General features: G+C 41.4%; 1 protein-coding gene across 2 annotated transcripts in view; it reads left to right on the top strand.

The window, feature by feature from the left end:
* Window positions 1-1736: 1736 nt before the first annotated feature.
* The window catches only part of LOC108135650, a 37542-nt gene continuing 18093 nt past the window's right edge, over window positions 1737-21185 (top strand). The window contains exons 1-3 of one of the 2 annotated variants that reach the window (XM_017256477.2): window positions 1737-2332; window positions 15050-15446; window positions 19991-20029. In XM_017256477.2, coding sequence (XP_017111966.1) covers window positions 15308-15446; window positions 19991-20029 — 178 coding nt within the window. In that variant the 5' untranslated portion in view covers window positions 1737-2332; window positions 15050-15307. Of the gene's footprint in view, window positions 2333-15049; window positions 15506-19990; window positions 20030-21185 lie in introns of those variants that run through there. The other variant, XM_041708356.1, reaches the window with a different exon arrangement.

The raw sequence follows: 21185 nt of genomic DNA on the forward strand, positions 1-21185 counted from the left end.
AGCCCGCCTGTCTGGCCGCTTGCCGTTAATTGTCCCGTGGCACATTATGGCCACTGGATACCCGCAAACACACTCAAAAACACCCATGGCAACGTATTAAACTTGCATGGGCTATGACATCATTGTTGATGCTGCAATTACCAAATCACTAAGTTCCAAACACCCGGACACTCGATTTACGGTCGCCCAGCATTGTAAATACGTCCGTGGAGTTTGCACATACCACACTCACGTTGTTCGTGTTCGCCCAAAATCATTTAGATTGCTAAATAATAGTGACAGACCTTTTCCAATCACAAGCAGATATTGTCAATTGTTTGCAGTTGCTCGTGCCGGAGGCTGTTAAAAAATCAATGGATATTTTTGTTTGCATCGACTGCATGCCACAATATTTTTTGTTTTTGGTGCTAATAAGCAAATGAAAAATATTATACAACAATAAGAGTTAAGCAATTAATTGCATTAGATAAATAGCAATTTACACAGCATTGAAATTAACTTTTGTAATTGTTCATAATTGCTAAGTAGTTAAATAGAAACATGAGTAATAAAATTTTTTTTTTGCGATTATCATGTTATACACTACAACATTAAGAATGGTTAGCAAGATAAATCGTAGATTTACCATTTTAAAGCTAAAAATTTATAATAATGTTTTTCTATACCGGAATTAGCTAAATGTCTAAAATTAAGATGCACAGTTCATTATAATCCTTCTGCGTACTATTTTATAATGACATTAAAGTCACAATATAAAAAACAAATAAAAATTGAATAACAATAAACAGCTGCGCTGAAAAGCCAAGAAAACTATGTTTTAAATAATCCTAAACCACGACATCTACATTTAATTTTAGAATACACAAACTACAAACTGCTAGAATAATATTGTAATATTTGTTTTACAAGTGTCGTATTTAACAACTGAAATTACTTAATTTAATGATATCCAATATTTGATAGCTAGGTGTATAAACTTTTTCTGAAATCGCCTAATGAGCTTTAATAAAATGTTTATGTTATGGGTTATAAATATAGACATTAACATATTAAATTTTTAAATCTAATATAAAACTATTATCATAAGTACCTCCGCTACCGAAATCATTCATTCGGATAGGGTTAAAATGAAATGTACTACAATAATCTAGTTAGCTTGTGTCTAACATGCAGGGGAAAGCAAAACTCTCACGAATCCCAATGCATGAGTATCGATAAAGGATAAATTTGAAGTGGTCGCTTGTCTGGTTTCGAACAAGGCCCCTGTTTACCAACCCAACCACCCCTCCAAATGTATGTAGGTACCTTATTTTTCCATGGCTGTTTTTTTTGTGTTTGGTTTTTGGGTGCTGGGGGCACCCGGAATAAACAGTTAAAAATGCCGCAAAAGTGCGCATACGACACGTTGTACGAGAGTCGCTGTCGTAGCTGCGAGCAAACAAGCCTGAACACTTCGGCCAGCACATCCACTTGCACACCCACATCCACCCTCGCCGTAAACCGTAACAAGTGTCGCGGCAAACAAGGATATCAGGATGGCGATGGCGGGGGAAAGGAGAGAGCAGGACGAGGTAGGTGGAGTCCTTATTCGGGCTTCGGTGTGCGAGAGTCCTTGTCTGCAAGCGAACCGAACAGGTTCGAGTTCGAGCTGGCCGTTACGACGATATGAACGATTCAGGGCGATTCGTCCTGGCAACGGTACTCGGGCTCAGCGCACAGTTGGCTGTCGTCCTGCGGCAGCGGTGGTTGTGTGCGCTCGTCCCTTGGATTCACCACCAGGACCCACACACTCAGCTCCTGTGCCTTGAAAAGTGTTTACTGTGCAAATAAAATAAAGCAAAAAAACAAAAAAAAAGGGAGGGGAAAAAAAACTAAGGGAACAAAAACCATCACAGAAGTGGTTAAAGTGACAAAAACTGAAACTGAAACTGTGCAGCACATTATGTGTGTGAGTGTGAGATAAGGACCTGCCGAGACATTGGCTCGAAGACTGCGACAATGGCTACGCCCAAGGCCTAGGCAAGTTGAACGCCCACACAAAAACACACACAGGACGAACAGGACGAACAGGACGACCAGGACTGGCAGCCTGGCAAATGACTTGTTTTCGGTTCTTAAATTGTTTTATTTTTCCCAGCCATTTGCCTTTGTTATTTAGCGCATTGTGGACATTATGTGGCCAGGCCCCCCTGCCATATGTTGACTCTGTGTTTGTGTGGGTGCTGCGAACAGGGTCCTCTTTAAATGAAATAAAAACAAACCAAAACCATCGACATCTCTTTAAGCTTATGGAGGAGAGCCTCATTACTGGATGATGATGCTGATGATAATGGTGAGTATCCTTTGACTGCCATAAGCCGCCTGTCATTCGCCACTCATTGCTAATTGATATGTGTAATTAAACCAACTGTCAGGGCATTTACCGCTCCGGCTGTCAGCCACAGCGTATTTATAATAAATCAACTCGATCGCTATCCACTCTCCGATGCCCATGCAAATGCACTCGCCCGATGATAAATAGTTGCGAACCCAAACACCTGACCCTCTTTGCAAACATTGCCATGGAGCGGCGAGCCTTTAAATTAATTATGTCCCACGCAGAACGGTCCTCTTTCGATTTCCCCGATCCTCGTCCCCTCCCGAGACGTATGCGTGTTCAGGCTTCCATTTCCGACGCTTCTCGCCTCTCCTACAATGCCACTTGGGCCAAGTGTCGCTGCTCCAAAAGCCAGTGGCCCAGGACTCCCGATTCCCCATTTTTCCTTATTTTTCTCACTTCCGGTTCCCGACTCTCGACCCTCGATTCTTGCCCCTGCCCGAATGCAATCAACTGAAAACTTATGCGCGGATTCCTGGCCAAGGGTTGCAAAAGGGTATATCCGGTCTGCAAAGTGAAATGGAGTTCCCCCCGAAAGCCCCATTTGGGGACTCGCCCCGACTTGATAGGGCTTGTAAATTGCATTCTTGCCATTTTCTATTTTAACATAAATTCAGTGTTCCGGCGTATTCGAAATAAATACATTTATTTGAATGTAGTTTAGACTTTGACATACTAAATATGCTAGTATTTCAAGTGCGCATTAAGCACAGTTGGGCTTTTAAGATCAGTGCGAATATGAAAATTGCAATAAATAAATAAATAACATATAATTTACGTTAAAAATAGTTTTATAAGCGTGTCTAAAAAGGATTTGACATTATATTTTATTGCGCTTTATTCAGCTTTGCTTTCCACATTTTGGTAAGTGCTTTCAGAGTAACCCGTATTTGCCTTGAAGAATAATCCATTCTATTCTCCATAATATAGCTTTAAAATACTATAAAAGTTATTACCCAAATATAGATTTCTTCCCAGTGTTGTGATTGCAATTCACTAAAATCAATACACAACTATTGTTTCCTTACAACTGGTTATTTTCGCCAAGAAAGAAGGTCAACGAACCCTCTTACTTGCATTTCAGCACCCTAATTTTCAGTGAAAGGCGTTCTAAAATCGAGTAAGCTCCGGCGCAATTCGCAGGCCCCTTTTGCTTGTCACAGTCGGCGGCTGATAGCATTAATTAAAGCCCAGTTGGTACCACAATCGTTGCTTTGGGCTTGCCATTAGCATTTGCAATGGGTTTTCGTACACCAATGGCCATGTGCACTTAATATCGGGCTTTTCGGCTTGCGAAAGTAGGCTGTCAGTTGGCCAAGACAAATGGCCAGAGCTTGAGCTTGGCTAAGACGACGATGCAGAGGAGAAGCCGTTAACACATGCTCAGACCCGACGACTGACGGGCAAATCTGACACAGATGCTTCTGCTTCTGCTCCTGCTCCTGCTCCTGCTTCAGCCAACCTTCATTGCTCATCCTGCTGATTCTGAAGCTGGGAATAAGTTGAAACTGCAGATTGAATTACGTGCAGAGGCTCGAGTCAACGTTTACCAATTTGAGAGCAGTGTGTGGGCTAGCGGCTGGGGGACCTTTCAAAGTTGATTCCAGAGGTGTGCCGCTGTCTGGCAGCCTTTCAGTGGCTGGCACACACCCACAGCAATCCTTTGGACCACCCCCAGAACCACCACCCAAGCCACCCACTGCACCACCTAGTGCAGTCACTGCTCCACCCACTTCGCCACTGCGGAGGCCCCAACGAACGTCACCTGACATTGTTTGCTCTGCGGATTTGCATTGTGGTTGGTTGGCGGTGCAGTTTGTTGGCTCGGCTTGGCTCGCCCAGCTTTTCCCTGCTTTTCCTAGCCATCTTGTGTTGATACACACTAACAAAAACAAATAAAATATAATATTATCTATTATATTCAAAAAAAAATATATACTTCATCATATTTGCTTGGGACATAGTTGCATATTTAATATAAAGATAATACTCTTTAGCATTTACAAACATATTTAATTTTTTGAAGGGATTTAAAAAAGTATATATAATAATATTATATTTTATTACATTTTCCCTCAACATTTTGAATAATTAATTATACTAATTTCATAAATTGTTGATCTTAGTTTTCTTATTATTTTGGATCATGCTGATTTAAACCATATTTTTTTCAGTACCCAATAAACCATAAGCAAACACCTTATGTTGCCTTGCTTTTCGCTCTGTGTACTTGTGGGCTACGTAATAGTATAGTTGCCCATCCCCGGGCAACTTAAATAAATGTTTTCTATAATCAAATGGTAATGCAGTCGGGGCCACAGCATCCCAACAGCCAGGGCACACTGCCCGAAAACCTAGCCAAGCGTTCAAGGCAGACTCTCAGCTGGTTCATTCTTAACTCAACTCAACTCAAGGCTTCAGAAATCCAAAACCCTAAAACCCAAGAACTCAGGAGCCCACGAACCGAGGGAGGTCAGCATCGTCTTGTTTTGAAGTAATTACATTGTTCGCTGGCATCGTAAAGTGAAGTGAAAGGCGTTAAAGTGTTAAGTTGCTTGTTAATTTTTTCCCTGCTATCCTTGGGACTTCAGTGGCTCCTGGTTCCCAGGATCCCAGGATCCCAGGATCCCAGAGAAGTAGCCTGATGCTTGGTTTTGTTGTGGCTTATAGTCGCGCCTGATTAATGAACCGTGGCTATGTAGCCGGATTAAGCTCGCCTTAGATGTTGCTGCTGCTGGTTTTGCTGCTGGTTTTGCTGCTAGTGTTGCTGCTAGTGTTGCTGCTGTCAGAGGAGCGATGCCTCCTGCGGCTGCTGTTGCTTGTAATTAAGTTGAGTGTAATATAAATAACTGTATTTGCACAGCCAGGGTCTGGAAATGTTTCATTAATTCTGTTATTTAGCTAAGTATGTCCAAGTTTGGCGGAATGCTCTTTGGGGTTAGCAGCGAGAGCCTTTTAAATAGCAATCAGTTTAAATTTCAGTTTTCATAGAGAAGCAAAAACTATACACAGGAAGAAATGTAATATTAATTATAGTAATGCATTTAAATATATAACTGCATTATGTCTTACAAAATTGTGATTTTATAATAACAAAATGAAATATTAGTCTGTATATTAAGCAGATATGTAATGCATACAACATATAAAAAGTAGATTTTATTTCTAGTTAAAACAGAGTTACAACAGTTTATAAAGAATTCAATATTTAATATTAAATTTTCTGTGCAATTAACTTTTTTTCCAACCACTTTAATATCGTATGCCAATTAACAGCCGTTACGCCATAAAAACTAGCTCGACAAAGTGCAGCATACTTATAAGGGCATACTGATTCAAAAAAAAAAAGGTGGCAAAAATAACCACGCCTTGCTGCACACGTGATTTGCATTATTTGCTGGTAATTTAATAAAGTTTTTGAATTTTTCGCGCCGGAGTCACGCACTCTGCCACATTGAAATGCAATTAAAAAAGCGCGAGACGCGCTGCAAAAATAATTTATTGAACACAATAAACAATGTGTTGCCATAGTTCGATGCAATCTTTTTCCTTTTTTTGTTTTTTGAGCCCTGTTGTGCTTTGTTAATTATATTGTAGCCCCGATGTGCATAATTCCGGCGAGTGTGTTGCCATGTTAACATACTCACACTGACGCCCGAATAAATTATGGCTAGCGATTTGTGTTTATTTGCAAACAAGCGTTGACATCGCTGCACCCGCGTCGAGCATTATCGTTGCATAAATTTATGGCACATTATATGTTTTTTGCACTAACGGCTACAAATTGCATAATTGCAATTAGATTTGTGAGCCTGCTTAACGCTTATATGGTTGGCAAATGCAATTAAGTAACATAGTTCGGGGCGCTGCCAAATTCCACCCAGATCTATGGCGGTAGACAACGCATAGCCGGAATTTTCCGCCAGACCCGAAACCGAAACAAAGGAAAATGGGCGCCGAAAAGAAAAGCGGAAAATGCTCAAAGACTTACACGCTAAAAACGCTATAAACAGATAAGACTCGTGGCCAAAAGGCGCGACTGGCGGTGGCAGAAAGTTGGCAAGTGGAAAGTCAAGTTGGGCTCACGCTATTTATAGGCAACGCAAGCTTTTGTTTTCGATGGCCTTTTCATTTGCAGTCAGCACTGCACAAACACCCGAAATACAAAGCAAAATAGTAGAAAAAAGAAACCAAGTTTGGCCAAAAAAAAAAACAAAAAAAACATGAACAAACTGAACGTCAGTTAACTTTGGGCCATGCACAGAGGCGAATGACAATGGAGCCCTCGGCACTGCATTGTTCGCCGGACTTTCCTTATATCTGCCCCTCGTTTTAGCCCCCCGCTGCCCTGTGAATCTGGCCATAAGCCCGAGTGTGTAGCCACTAACTGCCTATGGCTCTGAAACGCTCAACTACTCTAAGGTTGCCGCTTTAAGTTGTCAAATCCGCTGCACAAAAACGCTCAATATACTGAAGCCCCCCCAAAAAAATATAGCTAAAAGCCCTGGAAAAACAACGACATTGTTGCCCGCCTGCAAATATTTTCGTAATTATTTTTGCATGCAAAGTGAGGATTTTTCCAATTTTCACTTATCAAAGCGCACGTGGCCAATATGCAAAAATGCGCAGGCAAAAAATCGAAACTGTGGGCAAAATGTTTCTTTTTCGGGGAACGAAACAAGAATACGCTACAATGTTTTGTTAGTTAACTTTTTATTTTAAATTTAATAAAGGCGTTATGGGAAATACATATAGTAATTCGATTCAAAGACAAAAAGAAGGCAGCTTGATAAAAAAATCCCTTATAAGAACATTTAGTGCTTTATTTTTTAAGCATTTTTATAAGAACACCATGCTCGAAATAATGGTTTCCATAATGTATCATTGAAATACCATTTACAGAATCATTACCATTATTTTTAGAACTAAACGTCTGTTTTCGTCTGCTTTATTGGGGGGAAGTCCCTGGAAAGTGGCTAATAAATTCGCGAATGCCCCGAAGAAGCGTACGGGAAATGGCCAAATGGCAATGCAAGTGCTTAAACTGCTGTATGGCTTTTCGCCGGCATAACGTTTTTAGGTCCTATCCATTTCATTTCGCACAACTGTTAATCCTGGCTATCTCCCGGACAGCTGGGGATTGCGATTGGCCATCCGTTTTGGTCTCTTTGGGATCGAATTGGATCGAATAGGTTTTGGTTTGGTTTGGTTGGGACTCGAGTTTCAACCTGGTTTGCCATCAACGCTGGGCACTTTTGTTTGAATTTACATTGGCACACACCTCTTGCACGTAGGTTGGTGATTCCAGCTTTGCCTTTCATATGTGCCACTGATACCATGTGTTTTTCCCTGTTTCTGTTTCTGATTCTGATTCTGATTCCGATGATTGCAAGTTTTGATGACAACGTTGTTCGTTCGTTTTGCATATTTTTGCATTTGCCCGATGCTGTCTCAATGACTTCCAATTCCGATGGCAGTGACTTCTGTTGGCCGCTGGCAGCGGATGCGGGTCCTTAAATGTGGCCCAAACACACACATACACACACACAGAGGACATGCACATGCCGTCGCGCAATCACACAGCTCATAAAAGTCGCCTGCCTCCGACTGGGTCTTTAAGGGTCATTAAATTTTAAGCACATGTGAGAGTCCTGCTGCATGAAAGCGAGCCACGATTTACGGCCCGATAAACGTTCGCCATTTCCATCAGCTGGTGCAGGTCCTGCTGCTCCTTCTGCTCCTTTTGCTCCTGCTGTTGCTCCTTGCCCTCGACTCGCCACTTTTCGGATAAGTTTTCCTGTTCATTATTTGAGCTTGCCGCATGGCATAAATACTTATAAGTTATGTGAAAGCTGAGCAAATATGCAACCAGTTCGAGTGGCAATTCGGGATTGCTCTTTCAACAGCGCACAGTGGCCACTGCCAATTTGGGGACAATTGTTAGAAACGATGAAAGTACAAATATAACAAGGTAGTTTCTTATTTATTTGGTAGATTTAAGTAAGCTTTATAACATTTGTTGTGTTTTAGTCAAGCTTTTAATCAACAAATAGCAAAAGTGGAATAATAATATTAATGATGAAGTGACTCCAACATGATAAAATGAGAAAACAATAATGTTATAAAATACTTTTATAATTTTTAAATTAATATAATGATTATTTTGTAGCTTAGAAATATATCGAAAAAATCCACTTTATGAAAGTCCAAAGTAAATCAATTATAAGGGATTTTTGAATAAGTTCTTAATAATCACGCTTATGTATTATAATATGCGTGTTCTCACTGTACCTCACTGTACCAAAATACAATAAGATGCAAGCGTTCTATAAGGCCAGACAAGTGCCTCCTTAACGTACTAAAATTGAATTTATAGTTTATTTATGCAGCTACTAAGAAATTAAAGACATTGCTGCCAAAGTAGAATGTGTATATGAGGAAGGGGAGGGAGAAGGGGAAGGGGGGATAAAGGCCCAGACACATGTCATGCTCTTGGCTGACACCCACACACTCGGAATATCCCGAAGTATATAGCTCTAGCCCATAAAAGCAGCGCGTGGTTTATTGATTTCAAAGGCAGTCCCCATAGACTTCGGTGCTATTACGCACATGAGGCGCTGGCAAATTGATTTCGGTTTTGGTTAAGCTTTAAGCTCAAGAGCCCAGAATCCAGGACCTCCATAAATCTGTCAACTAAGCCTGGCGCTAATCAAGTGAAAGTTCAAATCGCATGATTTAATGCCAGCAATCGACTCCCACGCACATGCAACATTTACATAATAATAATGAATAGACGGTGCATGGAAGAATGGGAGTTTGGCGCGGTTGTGGTGGTGATGGTGATGATGATGGGATGATGGTGGGCTGCCCTGCATAATTCAATTAATTTATGCGGTTGGTCAATGTTTAGTTTTTTCGCTTTGCGGTTTTCGCTTTTGCCTTTTCGCTTATAAATCATTTTGCATAATTTATGCGTAGACCAAGAGCCACACCAAATGCCGGCTAATCCGGTTGGCCAGACATTTCCAACCCCACACCCACTCCCACACCGCTATCTTTTGTAAAATCCATTGGTGCGTAAAAAAGCGGAGCACAATTGCACAAGTGCAGGCGCAATTTATGGCCAGCCAATAGTTCTTAATGTTTAATGCACACAATTAGCTAAAGTCCGTTGGGCCAACATTGCTCATACGCAGCGTGTGCCGGAGGGCCGCATAAATCCCACAATGGCAGCGCATAAGCAACTTTATTACAAATTTATAAGCGCCCTTCAGGCCCAACAACAATGCAGTAAAATGGGCACATAACTTGCTCAGCCCGTCAAGAAGTTGGCCATAAAAAGTGAGCAGAGCGAAAGGCTTGAAACAAAAAGCCGGCTAGGCTATGCTATGCTGTGCTATGCCTTTTGTGTTCCGACACGACTGTCAACAGCCATTAAATGCTCGAAGCTGGGCTCATAACCCAGTTATATGGACGTGGATGGGATGTTCAGTGTAGTGGAGTAGAGTGTAGTGGAGTGGAGCAACCTATGCCATGGCACAGATATCTTGATATACGCCACAGGGCGTATACGTTATGTTGGTTCCCCGGCATCTGCGACTCAGTTCAACTCAAATCGACTCAACTCAACTCAACTCAGTTAGGAAAGGGCAACAAAAAATGAAGCTGAAATAAAAACAGGCTAGAGAGTTTGCGATTGTAGCTACCAACTTCTGACAGCGCAATTTATCACTATCAAAGCGGGCATGTGTGTGTGTGTGTGAGTGTGTGCGAGGGAGGTGGAGAAGGAGACGGAGGCGGAAGGGTAGGGAGCGTATTGCCTATATAAAACAACAACAGCCTACAAAGTTGAGGTCGTAAATCAAAACTTAAATTTAACACATGCAGCGGCAAATGGCTGACACTGCCAAACGGATGTCGAGTCCTGTTAATTCTGCCCTCACTTCGAGTTACATACACTTTGGCAGCAACTTTGTCACCAGAGATGGCTTGGGATATTCAAGGGAATCAAGTCTATTCCTCTCTGTTCTATCTATTTTAAGATGTGGTACTTGGGTTATAAAATGTATAAATATTTGTATTTACTCTTTGGAAATAAATATGATAATAATAACTATCTAATATCTTACTTAATAAAGAAAACGGACAAACTATTAATATTGTCTTACAATTTGTAAAAAAAAAAATAAAATATAGTAAACTGATGTTTTAATGTTAAAATTTAAATTAAATGGAATGCAGTATTTCAAGAGCATGCGATTTTCGAGTTTTATCTGCTGAATTTCGGCTTTATGTCTCTGTGTGTTTAACTGTTTGCATTTGTATTTTCATGCGCGATTTCTCTGGCTCAGTCTGGGGCCCAGAAACTGATTCTGGTTCTGGTTCTGAATCTCGCATGGACTACGTTCTGGCTGCTCCTGCAGCTCCGCTTCTCTGCTCGCCCACAGATCAGTTGGAGAATGGAGTTCTGGTCTGGCAGTGTCCAGTTTTTTGCTTGCTTGTTTGTCAAAGCTGCCGGCCCCATCAACAATTGACAGATGGGAGTTGGGCGGTAGAATGGGTGAAGATGGCCATGCGGAAACGGAAGTCGGTTGGGGGGTGGGCATGTTGCCGCACGCGTGAGTTAATCTGTCAAAATAGCTCAACGGCAGACAGAATTCGGAAGGGAGGGGGAGGGAGAAGCCAGGCCACTTCACATGTTATCCGCTCTGATTGGTGGCCCAAACTCTCTGGCAGTGACTTGCGTGAGTGCAGAGATATCAAGCCGAAAGCCACACATCCCCTGGATTTCCACATCCACATCCCCATCGCCATATACATATACATATACATCTCCATAGCCATCTCCATAGCCAACGCCATAGCCATCTCCATCTTCATCGTCACCGTCACCGTCACCGTCATCGCAACGTTTCGTTTTAATTTGGCCTCGGCTGCCTTTTAAGTTGATTCCCCAGAACGAAATGCCATCAAGTGCCGCCGCTTGCCACTTCGTTTAGTCATTTGGCTGAGCCATTTTATGTTTGCTCTTGTAATTTGGCCTGATATGGTGATTTCGACTTCATATCCGCTGCCAGCAGGAAAGCAGGAAGAAATCGTCTACATCCGCCAGGAATCCCCATTCCCATACCCATCCCCAGCCTTAGACCCACAATCACCCACTTCCTTTGTTGTCGTTCGGTTGTCATGTGCGAGATTTGCGTGTGTTACGACGATTAATTTAAATCATTGATGATGCCCATGCCATGCTGCTCCATCTCGAATGCTGGAATGTCTACGAATTTCGTTTTACTTTTTATATGCCTCTGTGAGTGGCAGGAACCCCGCCCTTTGCCCCACAGGATGCCTCCCAATTTCATCTAGCCCGCTCGTTAATCATTGTTTTCGACATTTGCCTGCTCGTCAATTGCCTTTATTGTCATGGTGATGGATCTGGGGATGAACTGATGGGCTAGGCTGCCCCATGGCATCCTCTTTCTGGCCTGGCTTGTTTTAATGCGGCACTTAAGCCGGCAAATATGTTATGTACTACATATCGAGAACGATTCCTGCCCGGACTTGGCCAATTGTTATTCAAAAACCATTAGCCATAAAATGCAGCACAAGGCAAAAGCAAATTAGCCCAAGGGCCGCCGACTACGAGCCTAATTTATGGGAATGCAGCAGCCATTTCTCGGACAGGCCATGGGCATAATTAGTTTTCGAACTTTAAAGTTATGAGTAGAGTCCGCTATCTTTATGGCCAGGCTCTGTTCTCCTCCACCTCCTCCTCCTCCACCTCCTACTCCATTGATTGTCCGCCTGTCTGGCGGGGAATGGTGTAGGGGTAGTGGCGGAGGAAAAGCCATGTGGCTTTCCGCATATAAAGACATTTTTCTGCTGACCGTGTAGGTGCAGGGAATTGGAAAACGCGACTGCAACGCCAGCGACAACCTGACGCCATGGAAAATTCTGCAGACGCGGACAAAAGTTGGCCAAGTTGCGGCAGTGTCGCCAGTGCGGCGCCTATTTTTCCACACAAAACCCCTAGTGCCATTGTGCTTTACCATAACTCTTAATAATCTTATGAGGCATTACCTTGCCTCGCTTTTAATGGAGCCATTTCCGTTTCGGGCCCGCCCTCAGACAACTTTGTTTTTATCAAAGTTTTCGGCTAGGCAGCCAAAAGTTCGCTCGCATCCACATCAAATTTTCATTCACATTGTAAACATTTTCTAATTGAGTTGCAAAATACATAACGCTCCTCCAAATTGTTATTGTTTGTGCGAAAATAATGAGGGGGCATGAGCTGCGCATGTTTGCCTTAGCCATTAAGGACTTGAGATGTTCCCAGGAGCTGAGCAAACAAGTACCAAATGGAGGACGGGCTGGAAAAACACTCGCAAGCCAAGGCATACAAATTAATTTTGGCTGGGAAACAATTTAAAGTCTTTCAGCTGACTGACTAGCAGAGTGTCTGGTTGACTGACTGACTGACTGACTAGCTGACTGCATCAACAATAAGTGCGGAAATTGCAGCAGACGATGCCACTCGACACTTGCTCAGTAGTGCTCGGTACTCGGCTTTTAGTCCTTAGTTGTGAGTCCTCGTTGTGCAATTAGGTGAAAGGCGGCGGGCAGGAGGCTTATGGCCTGCCGAAACAGAAGCGGAAGTGCCCGGGCACAGGAAGTGCAGCACAGGCGATGAAGGACCTTTCTGTCGCCTGTTCTCTTCGGCTGCTTGCTAAGCAAAATCAATACATAAAGCATGCGCCACGTTGTCCTCCCCCCCGCGGCAGCAGCTCCAACATGTGTCGAACGTGTCCTTATCTGCCACTCTCTCGATTTTGCCGGTTGCCGGTTGCCAGATGCCAGTTGCCGGTTGCCAGTTGCCGTTTGCCACCTTAATTGGCTGTGGCCAGACAAACGCAGCCCTGGCAAAGAAAAGTCCAACAAAAATAATGAATGTCAACAAAATGTGACAAGAAATCAAAATTTCTGAAGACTATGCCAAGTGACAGTGATGTGAACAGCAGCAAAGCCAAAAATGAAAGTTGAAGGTTCGAATGTAGAATATCCCTCAAGCAATGAAACTAAATGCACACCTAATTACTATTTTTGTTTATTCAAATCAAACTTGTTTTGTGCATTTTATTTAAAAGAGGAAAGAACAAAAAATTAATTTTTATTCGACACTTTAAAAATTTAAAAACTTGACCGTTGAAATCAATTCCAGGCTATATGTTTAATGATTCTTAACATTTTTTAAGACTTATCCTATCTAAGTGCGATTATCTATGAATAATTTTTTTCTATTTCTGCCATATTTTGTTAGAACCAATTTGTGAATATTTCAAGAGATAAGTACACAAAACAACATGCCATACTTGGCTGCTTAAATCAATTGCAAATTGATTTGTATTTTCAGCTTGTAAACACCAATATCTCGGTCCTATATACTTTTTATCTCACTCACAATGGGCTGTGAAAATTCACCTCATCTCGTTTCCATTCCCGTTTTGGTAACGAGCTGTACCAAATTTATGAAGATATTTGATTTGAATTTTAAACAGCGGCTTTGCCCGGCCAAAAAAGAGCTTAGCAATGACGAGCAGGCAACAGGACGACGGGAAAAGGACTCCGTCGGGAGGAATGGCAAATAAGGCTGAATGTGTCAGTGCTGTGGGTGGTGGGGCATAAATTACGCAAATAAATAGAAACAAGAAATGGCCAGGTGGTGTTGGCCCGTTTTGTGGTGCCCGGGGAACTTCCGCTGCTGCCGCTGCCGCTGCTGGTCGAAAGGTAACGAGATTATCTGTGTCAAGACAATTATTTCCGCCGCATCAGCAGCGTCGTTCTGTTTGGCCAGCAATCGTGCGTGCCGGCAGTGGAATGTGGAGTGCGGAGTGTGGTATGCCAAATGCTAATAGGGACGAGCTGGTGGCAGAGAGCCCCTAATGCCGATGATGCCCCCTCGTGCGGCGCAGTGGTGCTTCGATATGGCTGCCGCATTTACATGATTGCCGCATTGCGTTTCCGGCCGCCTATCTGCGCAATTGTCATGCAGGCCGCTCGACTTAAGTAATTCGCAATTGAGTGACACAAATGCCTCTTGAGTCCACAGCAACAGGATTTGGGCACTCCCCAAATTAATTAATTCGGTGTACTTAGGGTTTCTTTTTGGGAAGAAGACGGGCTGCCCTTGTATCTACTGAAACTCAACTCCTTAACAACAACTTAACATTTTTATATGCTTTCTATTGAAATGTGTTCATTTAATAAGGTGTTAATATAAAATTTAATAAGGATTTCTTTTCTTTACAAACAAATATATATGAGATGACATATATATATAACAAAATTTATTTTCTCTTTCTTTAATTTAAAATAATATATATAAATATATATGAGTCACAAATTACCCATTCTTCAGAGTTAAAATTATTAAAATCCTTTTTTATATACTTTATAACACATAACCAAAATATATGTCATCGTAAGAAAATCATGGCAGCTTGTAAGCTCGCAAAATTTACCGATAAAGTTCGTTTATTGAAAAATCGTAAATGCTATCTTTTAGAGGAGTACGCCCTCATACTTTGTACTGTCAAGGGGTTAAGCCTCCCCCTGCAGCTACTTATCATTCAATCCATCGCTCATCTATGTATATTCGCTATTTCCTGTCTCCCCCAGAGCTCTGCGTTCCGACCCCCACACACATTATCATTCACAACTCATCCGATTGTCATTGTCTATGTCTTCCTGGCATCACGAGGAGGCAAGAGCGGAAGGAGCAGGAGCAGGAGCTGAGGAGCAGGACCAAAAGAGCTGCATGCCCAATCCCCTCGACATCGTCGTTGTCATTGCCATCGCCATCTCATCCTGGCTTACGATTTTGCGCTTGCATTCATTTTTAAAAGACGACGGCCCCGAGGGCATGCTTATGCAGGTATGCAGGATACACGGCTACAGGGACACACTCCATTGTCTGCAGGACACCGCGGCAACATCCTCCAAATCACAGCCTGTGTTCGTGCTGGGGTTCCATCTCCATCTTCGTCTTCATCTCGTCATGCGCTAATGGCAAAAGGTGAGTTCCCATCCGCCCCGCACTGTGTTTTCTACCACGCTGGGCGGCAAAAGTGTTAAAAAAGTGACTTTTAATGGGTTTAAATCAAGTAAAAGTTGTTGAAACTTGACTTGATTTGAGCGATTTCCCCACCGCTTTGGGGCCGTCGAAACGGAATCCGTACCATCCACGGTTGGTCGCCTCCCATTTTATGATGCTCCGCAACAGAGCTGATGCTCTCGCTGCGACCGTAAAAAGTTTAAGCTGCCCGAGATCAACTCAAGTAGCTTAATGCCACTCGGCCCGGCTTCGTCTTCCTTATAAGTTTGAGCAGGGATGTGGATGCCACTTGATGACGCTACTCGTTAGGTAATTTGGCTTTGATTGGGGTTTTGGGTGCATTTCGTGCTGCATTTGTTTCAATGACAAACATCCAGCGACATCGAAAGCTGTGGATGCTACAAAGCTTCTTGGCTGATTTAATGGCCTTACCTCGGAAGTTAATGGCGCTGATGCTCGTGGAATGAAAGAATTTGAAAGAATTCTGATGGATTTCTATAATTCAATCTGTTAACTTTCAAATAAGTTACACAAGTTAAAAGTACTACAAGTCAAGCTAAGCAAATATGATTATTAAAGTTGGCTTTCGGAAAAAAGTGAAAAGTTTTTTCTTAAATTCATATTTATTCATTTTGGGATACAATACAGAAATTTAAGAGAATTTTAAGGAAAATAAGATACACTTTTCCACTTCTCCAGTGAGAATCCTTGAAGATAACTGTTTTTCAAATACTCACTTAAAAGGACAATTATAGTTTGACAGCGGCCAAGGCGACAAATGCCATTTCAACTCGTATTTTATGATTCGATTTGGGTCTTAGACGTTTCTTATCCCCTTTAAATGTCACGTAGTGCCACCCCCACCCCCCCACACACACACGCATCCAGCATATAAATATCAGATATACTTGTCTGCATCTTATAGATATCAACCCAAGCCATTGATATAGCCAACCCGACCAGCTCCCACGCAACTTCCAGTTAAGATTTTTATTACTTTATTTTATGCTCGTTCTGCTGCGGTTTTGGTGGCCCAAAGTTCGGAGAGTCCTGTGTTTTTGGGTGGCAATCGGGGGTGTGAGTGTGTGGGGACGCCTAAGCCAGGCAATGAGACTCTAATGCGCGTAAAACTAATACAAATGCGTTTCTTATCCGCCACCACCCACCACCCCATTTTGGCCAGGCCAAATTGCTTGTACTTTGCCACAAGTGACGGCTTATGCGGCAATATACATAAGTAATATTGCCCCCGTCTACATTTCCATGGCCACGGGTGCTATCTGGCCTTGGGTGGAGAAAGGGGCGGTAGATCTATGCGAAAGGAGGCGGGGCGGGTGCCTGGGGAGCTTAACTATATAACCGTTGGATGCGATTGCAAACGTTTTATGTTCTCATCACATTAATGCGAACACTTTCAGTCAAATGTCCATAAAGTAAAACTAAAGAAATCAGTCTGATTCCAATTTAAGATTCTTAAAAAGATAAATGGAGCGTATGAATTGCTTGCTATTTGAATTTATATTAAATAGAGTAATACGTTTTGATTCTTAATTATGATATTTATTATGTATTTACATTATTAATGTATTTACAAATCAGATAACTTAAATATTAAAACTGAAAAACCGCCACAAAATACTTTAAATTTATCGCTTAAATTAATGCAATTAAGTCGTTCTTGTTTAAATGTCAAATTGAACATAAATATATATAAATACATTTTAGTTTGCCCATAATTTTATAAAGAAATAAGAAATATGTATAATCAAGATTAAATATATAACTAATTGGCATTTAAAATGTAAGCCTAACATTTTCCAAAAGTAACCACGTCAAAGACCAGTTGAGAAATTATTTTATGACAAGCAAATCATGATTAATTTGAAAATATGCTAGGCAGAGTTTGTCGGGAATATGCAAGCATACAAAAACGCAAATTTCCTTTTTATTCCCTTTTCGATCAGGCAGCTTAAACCATTTTTGTCGCATAATTGAATTAAACGCAAACGAAACGGACGATATAGAATTTTATAATTTACTTCGAACAAAATGCAATTTGCGTTGGTATAATTTACTTAAAATATTTCCATTTTGTTGTGTAATCGTTTGGTAAGCGTTTTTGTCCTTTGCTTTTTTGTTATATATTTATGCACATATGAATGCTTTATGAAAATGTCATGAACTCAAATTAGTTTCATAAACTCTGTGGCGATCATAAAACCAATGTCAGCTGCAGACACTGTTTTATTAAAATTTATTTTCGCAGTGCGTTTTTTCGATTGCAGGCGACATAATTGCCCGAGCATTACCAGAGAGTGCAATTCAATTAAAATTCCTGATAAAAAAATGTGAAAACATCGAACGTTCAATGGTACTCAGCAGGCAAAACATATATATTTTTATTACCTCTCCATATTTTCGGTGTCCTTTTATTTCGGGTTGGACAATTTCAACTTTTGACTGCAATGTCGTATGAAATTTTGTGTGAAAAATGAGGAAAACTGTTCGCTCAAAGGGAAAATAAACTACACTGTTTGATATATGACCGTTCCGTGTCATGGCCACGAAATGTGTATTACAGTGGACCGTGGGCCATGACCATCCAATTAAATCAACGCCCTGATTGCAAAATGAATGACTTGTAAAATTGTCCCCGCCCCTTTGGCAAGTTAATATCAAATTGCGAGCGTTTTCCCGCTCCTCCTGCCTTTCTTTTGCCCCAACTGAAACTGCAGTTATAGTAAATGGTCTATTGATTGATGGCGCTCACACACACCCTCGGATGTCCTGAGTACGTCCCTGCAAGGATGTCCCCAAGTTTGGCTGCAAAAGTTAGTTGAGCCTTCGGGAGGCGGATCAATAAGAAGGCAGCACACAAATGGCAACAGATTAGATGTCATTCTTTGTGTGTTCGGGGGTAGTTAAATTAATTCCATGCAAAACTTCTCCTTTGTACATTAGGGGGTCGCTTTGCCCAAGTGGGAGGGAATTATTGGGGAATTACTGGGAATTGTTGTGAGATTCTCTGCTCAGGACCGCCTTTTGGTTGCCCAAAAATTGTTTCAATTAATTGTCATTGTTGCTTGCCCTGTGATTTGACAAAATCTCTAGTAAATTAATGCAAATCATATACCAAAGCTTGGGCTCTTTGGTTGGGGAGCTTATACATTAAGTCCTGAAACAAATCACCGAGCCTAGATGAGAAATCAAAATGTTAGCAAGCTACCGTTAAAAGCCTCAGATACCGGACATAAAAAGTTGCCACTCGAAAAAACTTTACTGCCAATCCGTGTAAGTCTTTCACCATGAGTGTGGGTGTTGTTTGGATTTATCAAAAAAAGGGATTTATTTTTTTGGTAAGTAATGAAAACAGTAAATACCCTGGATGGTGGGACATAAAATTAAGTAAAGCTTGTAAAGTTATTATTTTTTTTGGGTTTCAGTCAAAGTCTCAAAGGCACTGGAAAACGAGGTGCATAAGTAGAAAATCCTTTTGCGGACTATGTTATATGTGTTGCTTAAGCACATGACTTAAAACTGATAAAATATTATTAATATTTATAACAAACTGGTGAATTAAAATATGTCAATAGTTACAGTTATTCAAATGGTAAAAACAATGTGTTAAAATTTATATCAGAGTTTTATGAAATGTTTATCATTAACATAAATGCTTAAACCTCCCTGAGTGCCATATTACCCACTCTTTACAGGTTAGCGAGCGAATGAAAAACCGAAATGACTTCAAACGCTTTTCAAACAGCTTAACATGCCGTTGTCACACACGCGAGGACGAGCCAAAGCCGAAAAAAATCCTCTCCAGCTGTCGGAGGTCCTTCCAATGCCACAGATGCCACAGCCCCCCCTGAAATGCCGAACCCCGTCAGCATCCGCACTTCGTGGGTTGTCCTTCGCACAAAGCGCTTACCCTGTGTGGCAGATTGATTTGTGGTCGAGTTCATGCCAAATTTAACTTTAATAGTTTTTACTGGATTTACTTTTAATTAATTTTGCGGGACTTCCACGTCGTCCTCCGCTGGCCCCTTTCCCCTCGCCCTTTTCCCCTTTTTCCCCTTTTTCCCCAAGCGGGTTTCAGTTACGAGCCAGTTCATTTGTAACTGGCCGAGGCTCGGGTTGTGGCTCGAAACTCCTTGTTGCCGCGTTTATCGTGCCCGCGTAAAGCGCAATTAATTTCGTGTCTGTTTTGAGCAGCAGTGCCACGCCCCAGCGCCCCGTTGCGCCTCCTTTAGTAAGCACAGTCGCCGCCATTAATTATGAGATAAAACACTAAAATGTATCAAGTTGTTGTGCCTGGCTGTTGTTGTAGTTGCTGCTGTCCCTCTGTGCAAGTGACAAAGTTGCCACCACAAATTTACGTCTGCGAATTTAATTTTCACCCCCCACCAGCCGCCTTGCTTTTGCGTTATCAGTTTTCATTTTTAGTGTTATGCCAATGCAAAAAGTTCGGCAAAAGTTCTAACCAAGAATTATTCTTGTCTTTTTAGATCCAAAAAAGATGAAAGCATGTGTGGCTTTATCAAGTGGTAAGTATTTAATTGAAGCGGGAAAGTTATAAAAGTGAAGGAGACTACTTCACATGTGACTAGAAATTAAAAGAGATTTCTTCATTAAATTTAAAGAACCTTAAGCTTTCAAAAGTGATTAGTAATCATATGTTATGAAGCCTAATTTAAGTTTAAGATTCTGATTAGCAGAAATTAGCTTGATACCAAATAAAGATAAAAGATATTAAAATTCACAAGAGATTAGATATTAAAATTCACAAGAGATTAAATATTTTAAGAGATATTCTCAACGTATTTGTGTTTTATTTATTTGTTAGTTTATTAAGTTAAACTAGTTTATGGCTCGTAAAATATTATAAAAGTTTAAAAAACCACAAAATATTCTACATATAATTAGTTAAGTCTCGAAAGTTTCTAGTCATTTACTAGTAGACTGTGACTAGGAAGCATTTCAAGGTAAACGAGTTTCTTGAAAACACGATTATCTGATTGAATCAACATCTAATTTTAAGGACAAAGGCGCACAGCCAAAGCATAGGAATTATGCAAGCTTTTGGCCTGTCATTGTCTGCAGTTTGCGGCTTTAAACTTCCCAGGACTTCTCTTTCACATTGCAAATCCTCGTTAAGGGCAATTTCACAATACCTGTGCACATCGAGTTCAAAACAATGAATACGAGAGGACAATTAACTTTTCACGACACATTAATTAAACGCAAAGACTTAGACAAAGCCAGATGCAACTGAGCAATCGCTTACCGTCGCATTCAATTTGATTTCTATATATGCCATCTTCAATTTGGGGAACACATGTCGCCGGCATTTGCAAATCAAATCCCCTGGGCATACAATCAAATCAGCTCTGCTGATGATGGTGACGATGGTGATGATGATGATGATGGCTATGGCGACAAAGAAGACGAGGACAACTTGCACTTCCTCCTTTTTGAGGCGCTTTAAGTTGCTTAAGAGGAATCTCAAGCCGGAGGATTTCGGTGGTTTTCGCATGCATTGAATTGCAGATTCTCGGGACTGTTTTAAATGCAGCCCACGCAAACGGAATCCCTGGGGTACAAAGGCAAAAAAAAACGAAAGAAAGGGGGGCTAGGGGGGGGGCGGCTGATAAGATGGGGCGGCAGCTCAAAAGTCGGTGGCAAAAGTATTCAGAAAGAAGT

This window comes from Drosophila elegans, unplaced genomic scaffold (genome assembly GCF_018152505.1).
Source record: "Drosophila elegans isolate 14027-0461.03 unplaced genomic scaffold, ASM1815250v1 contig_208, whole genome shotgun sequence".
NCBI classification, from domain to species: Eukaryota; Metazoa; Arthropoda; class Insecta; order Diptera; family Drosophilidae; genus Drosophila; species Drosophila elegans.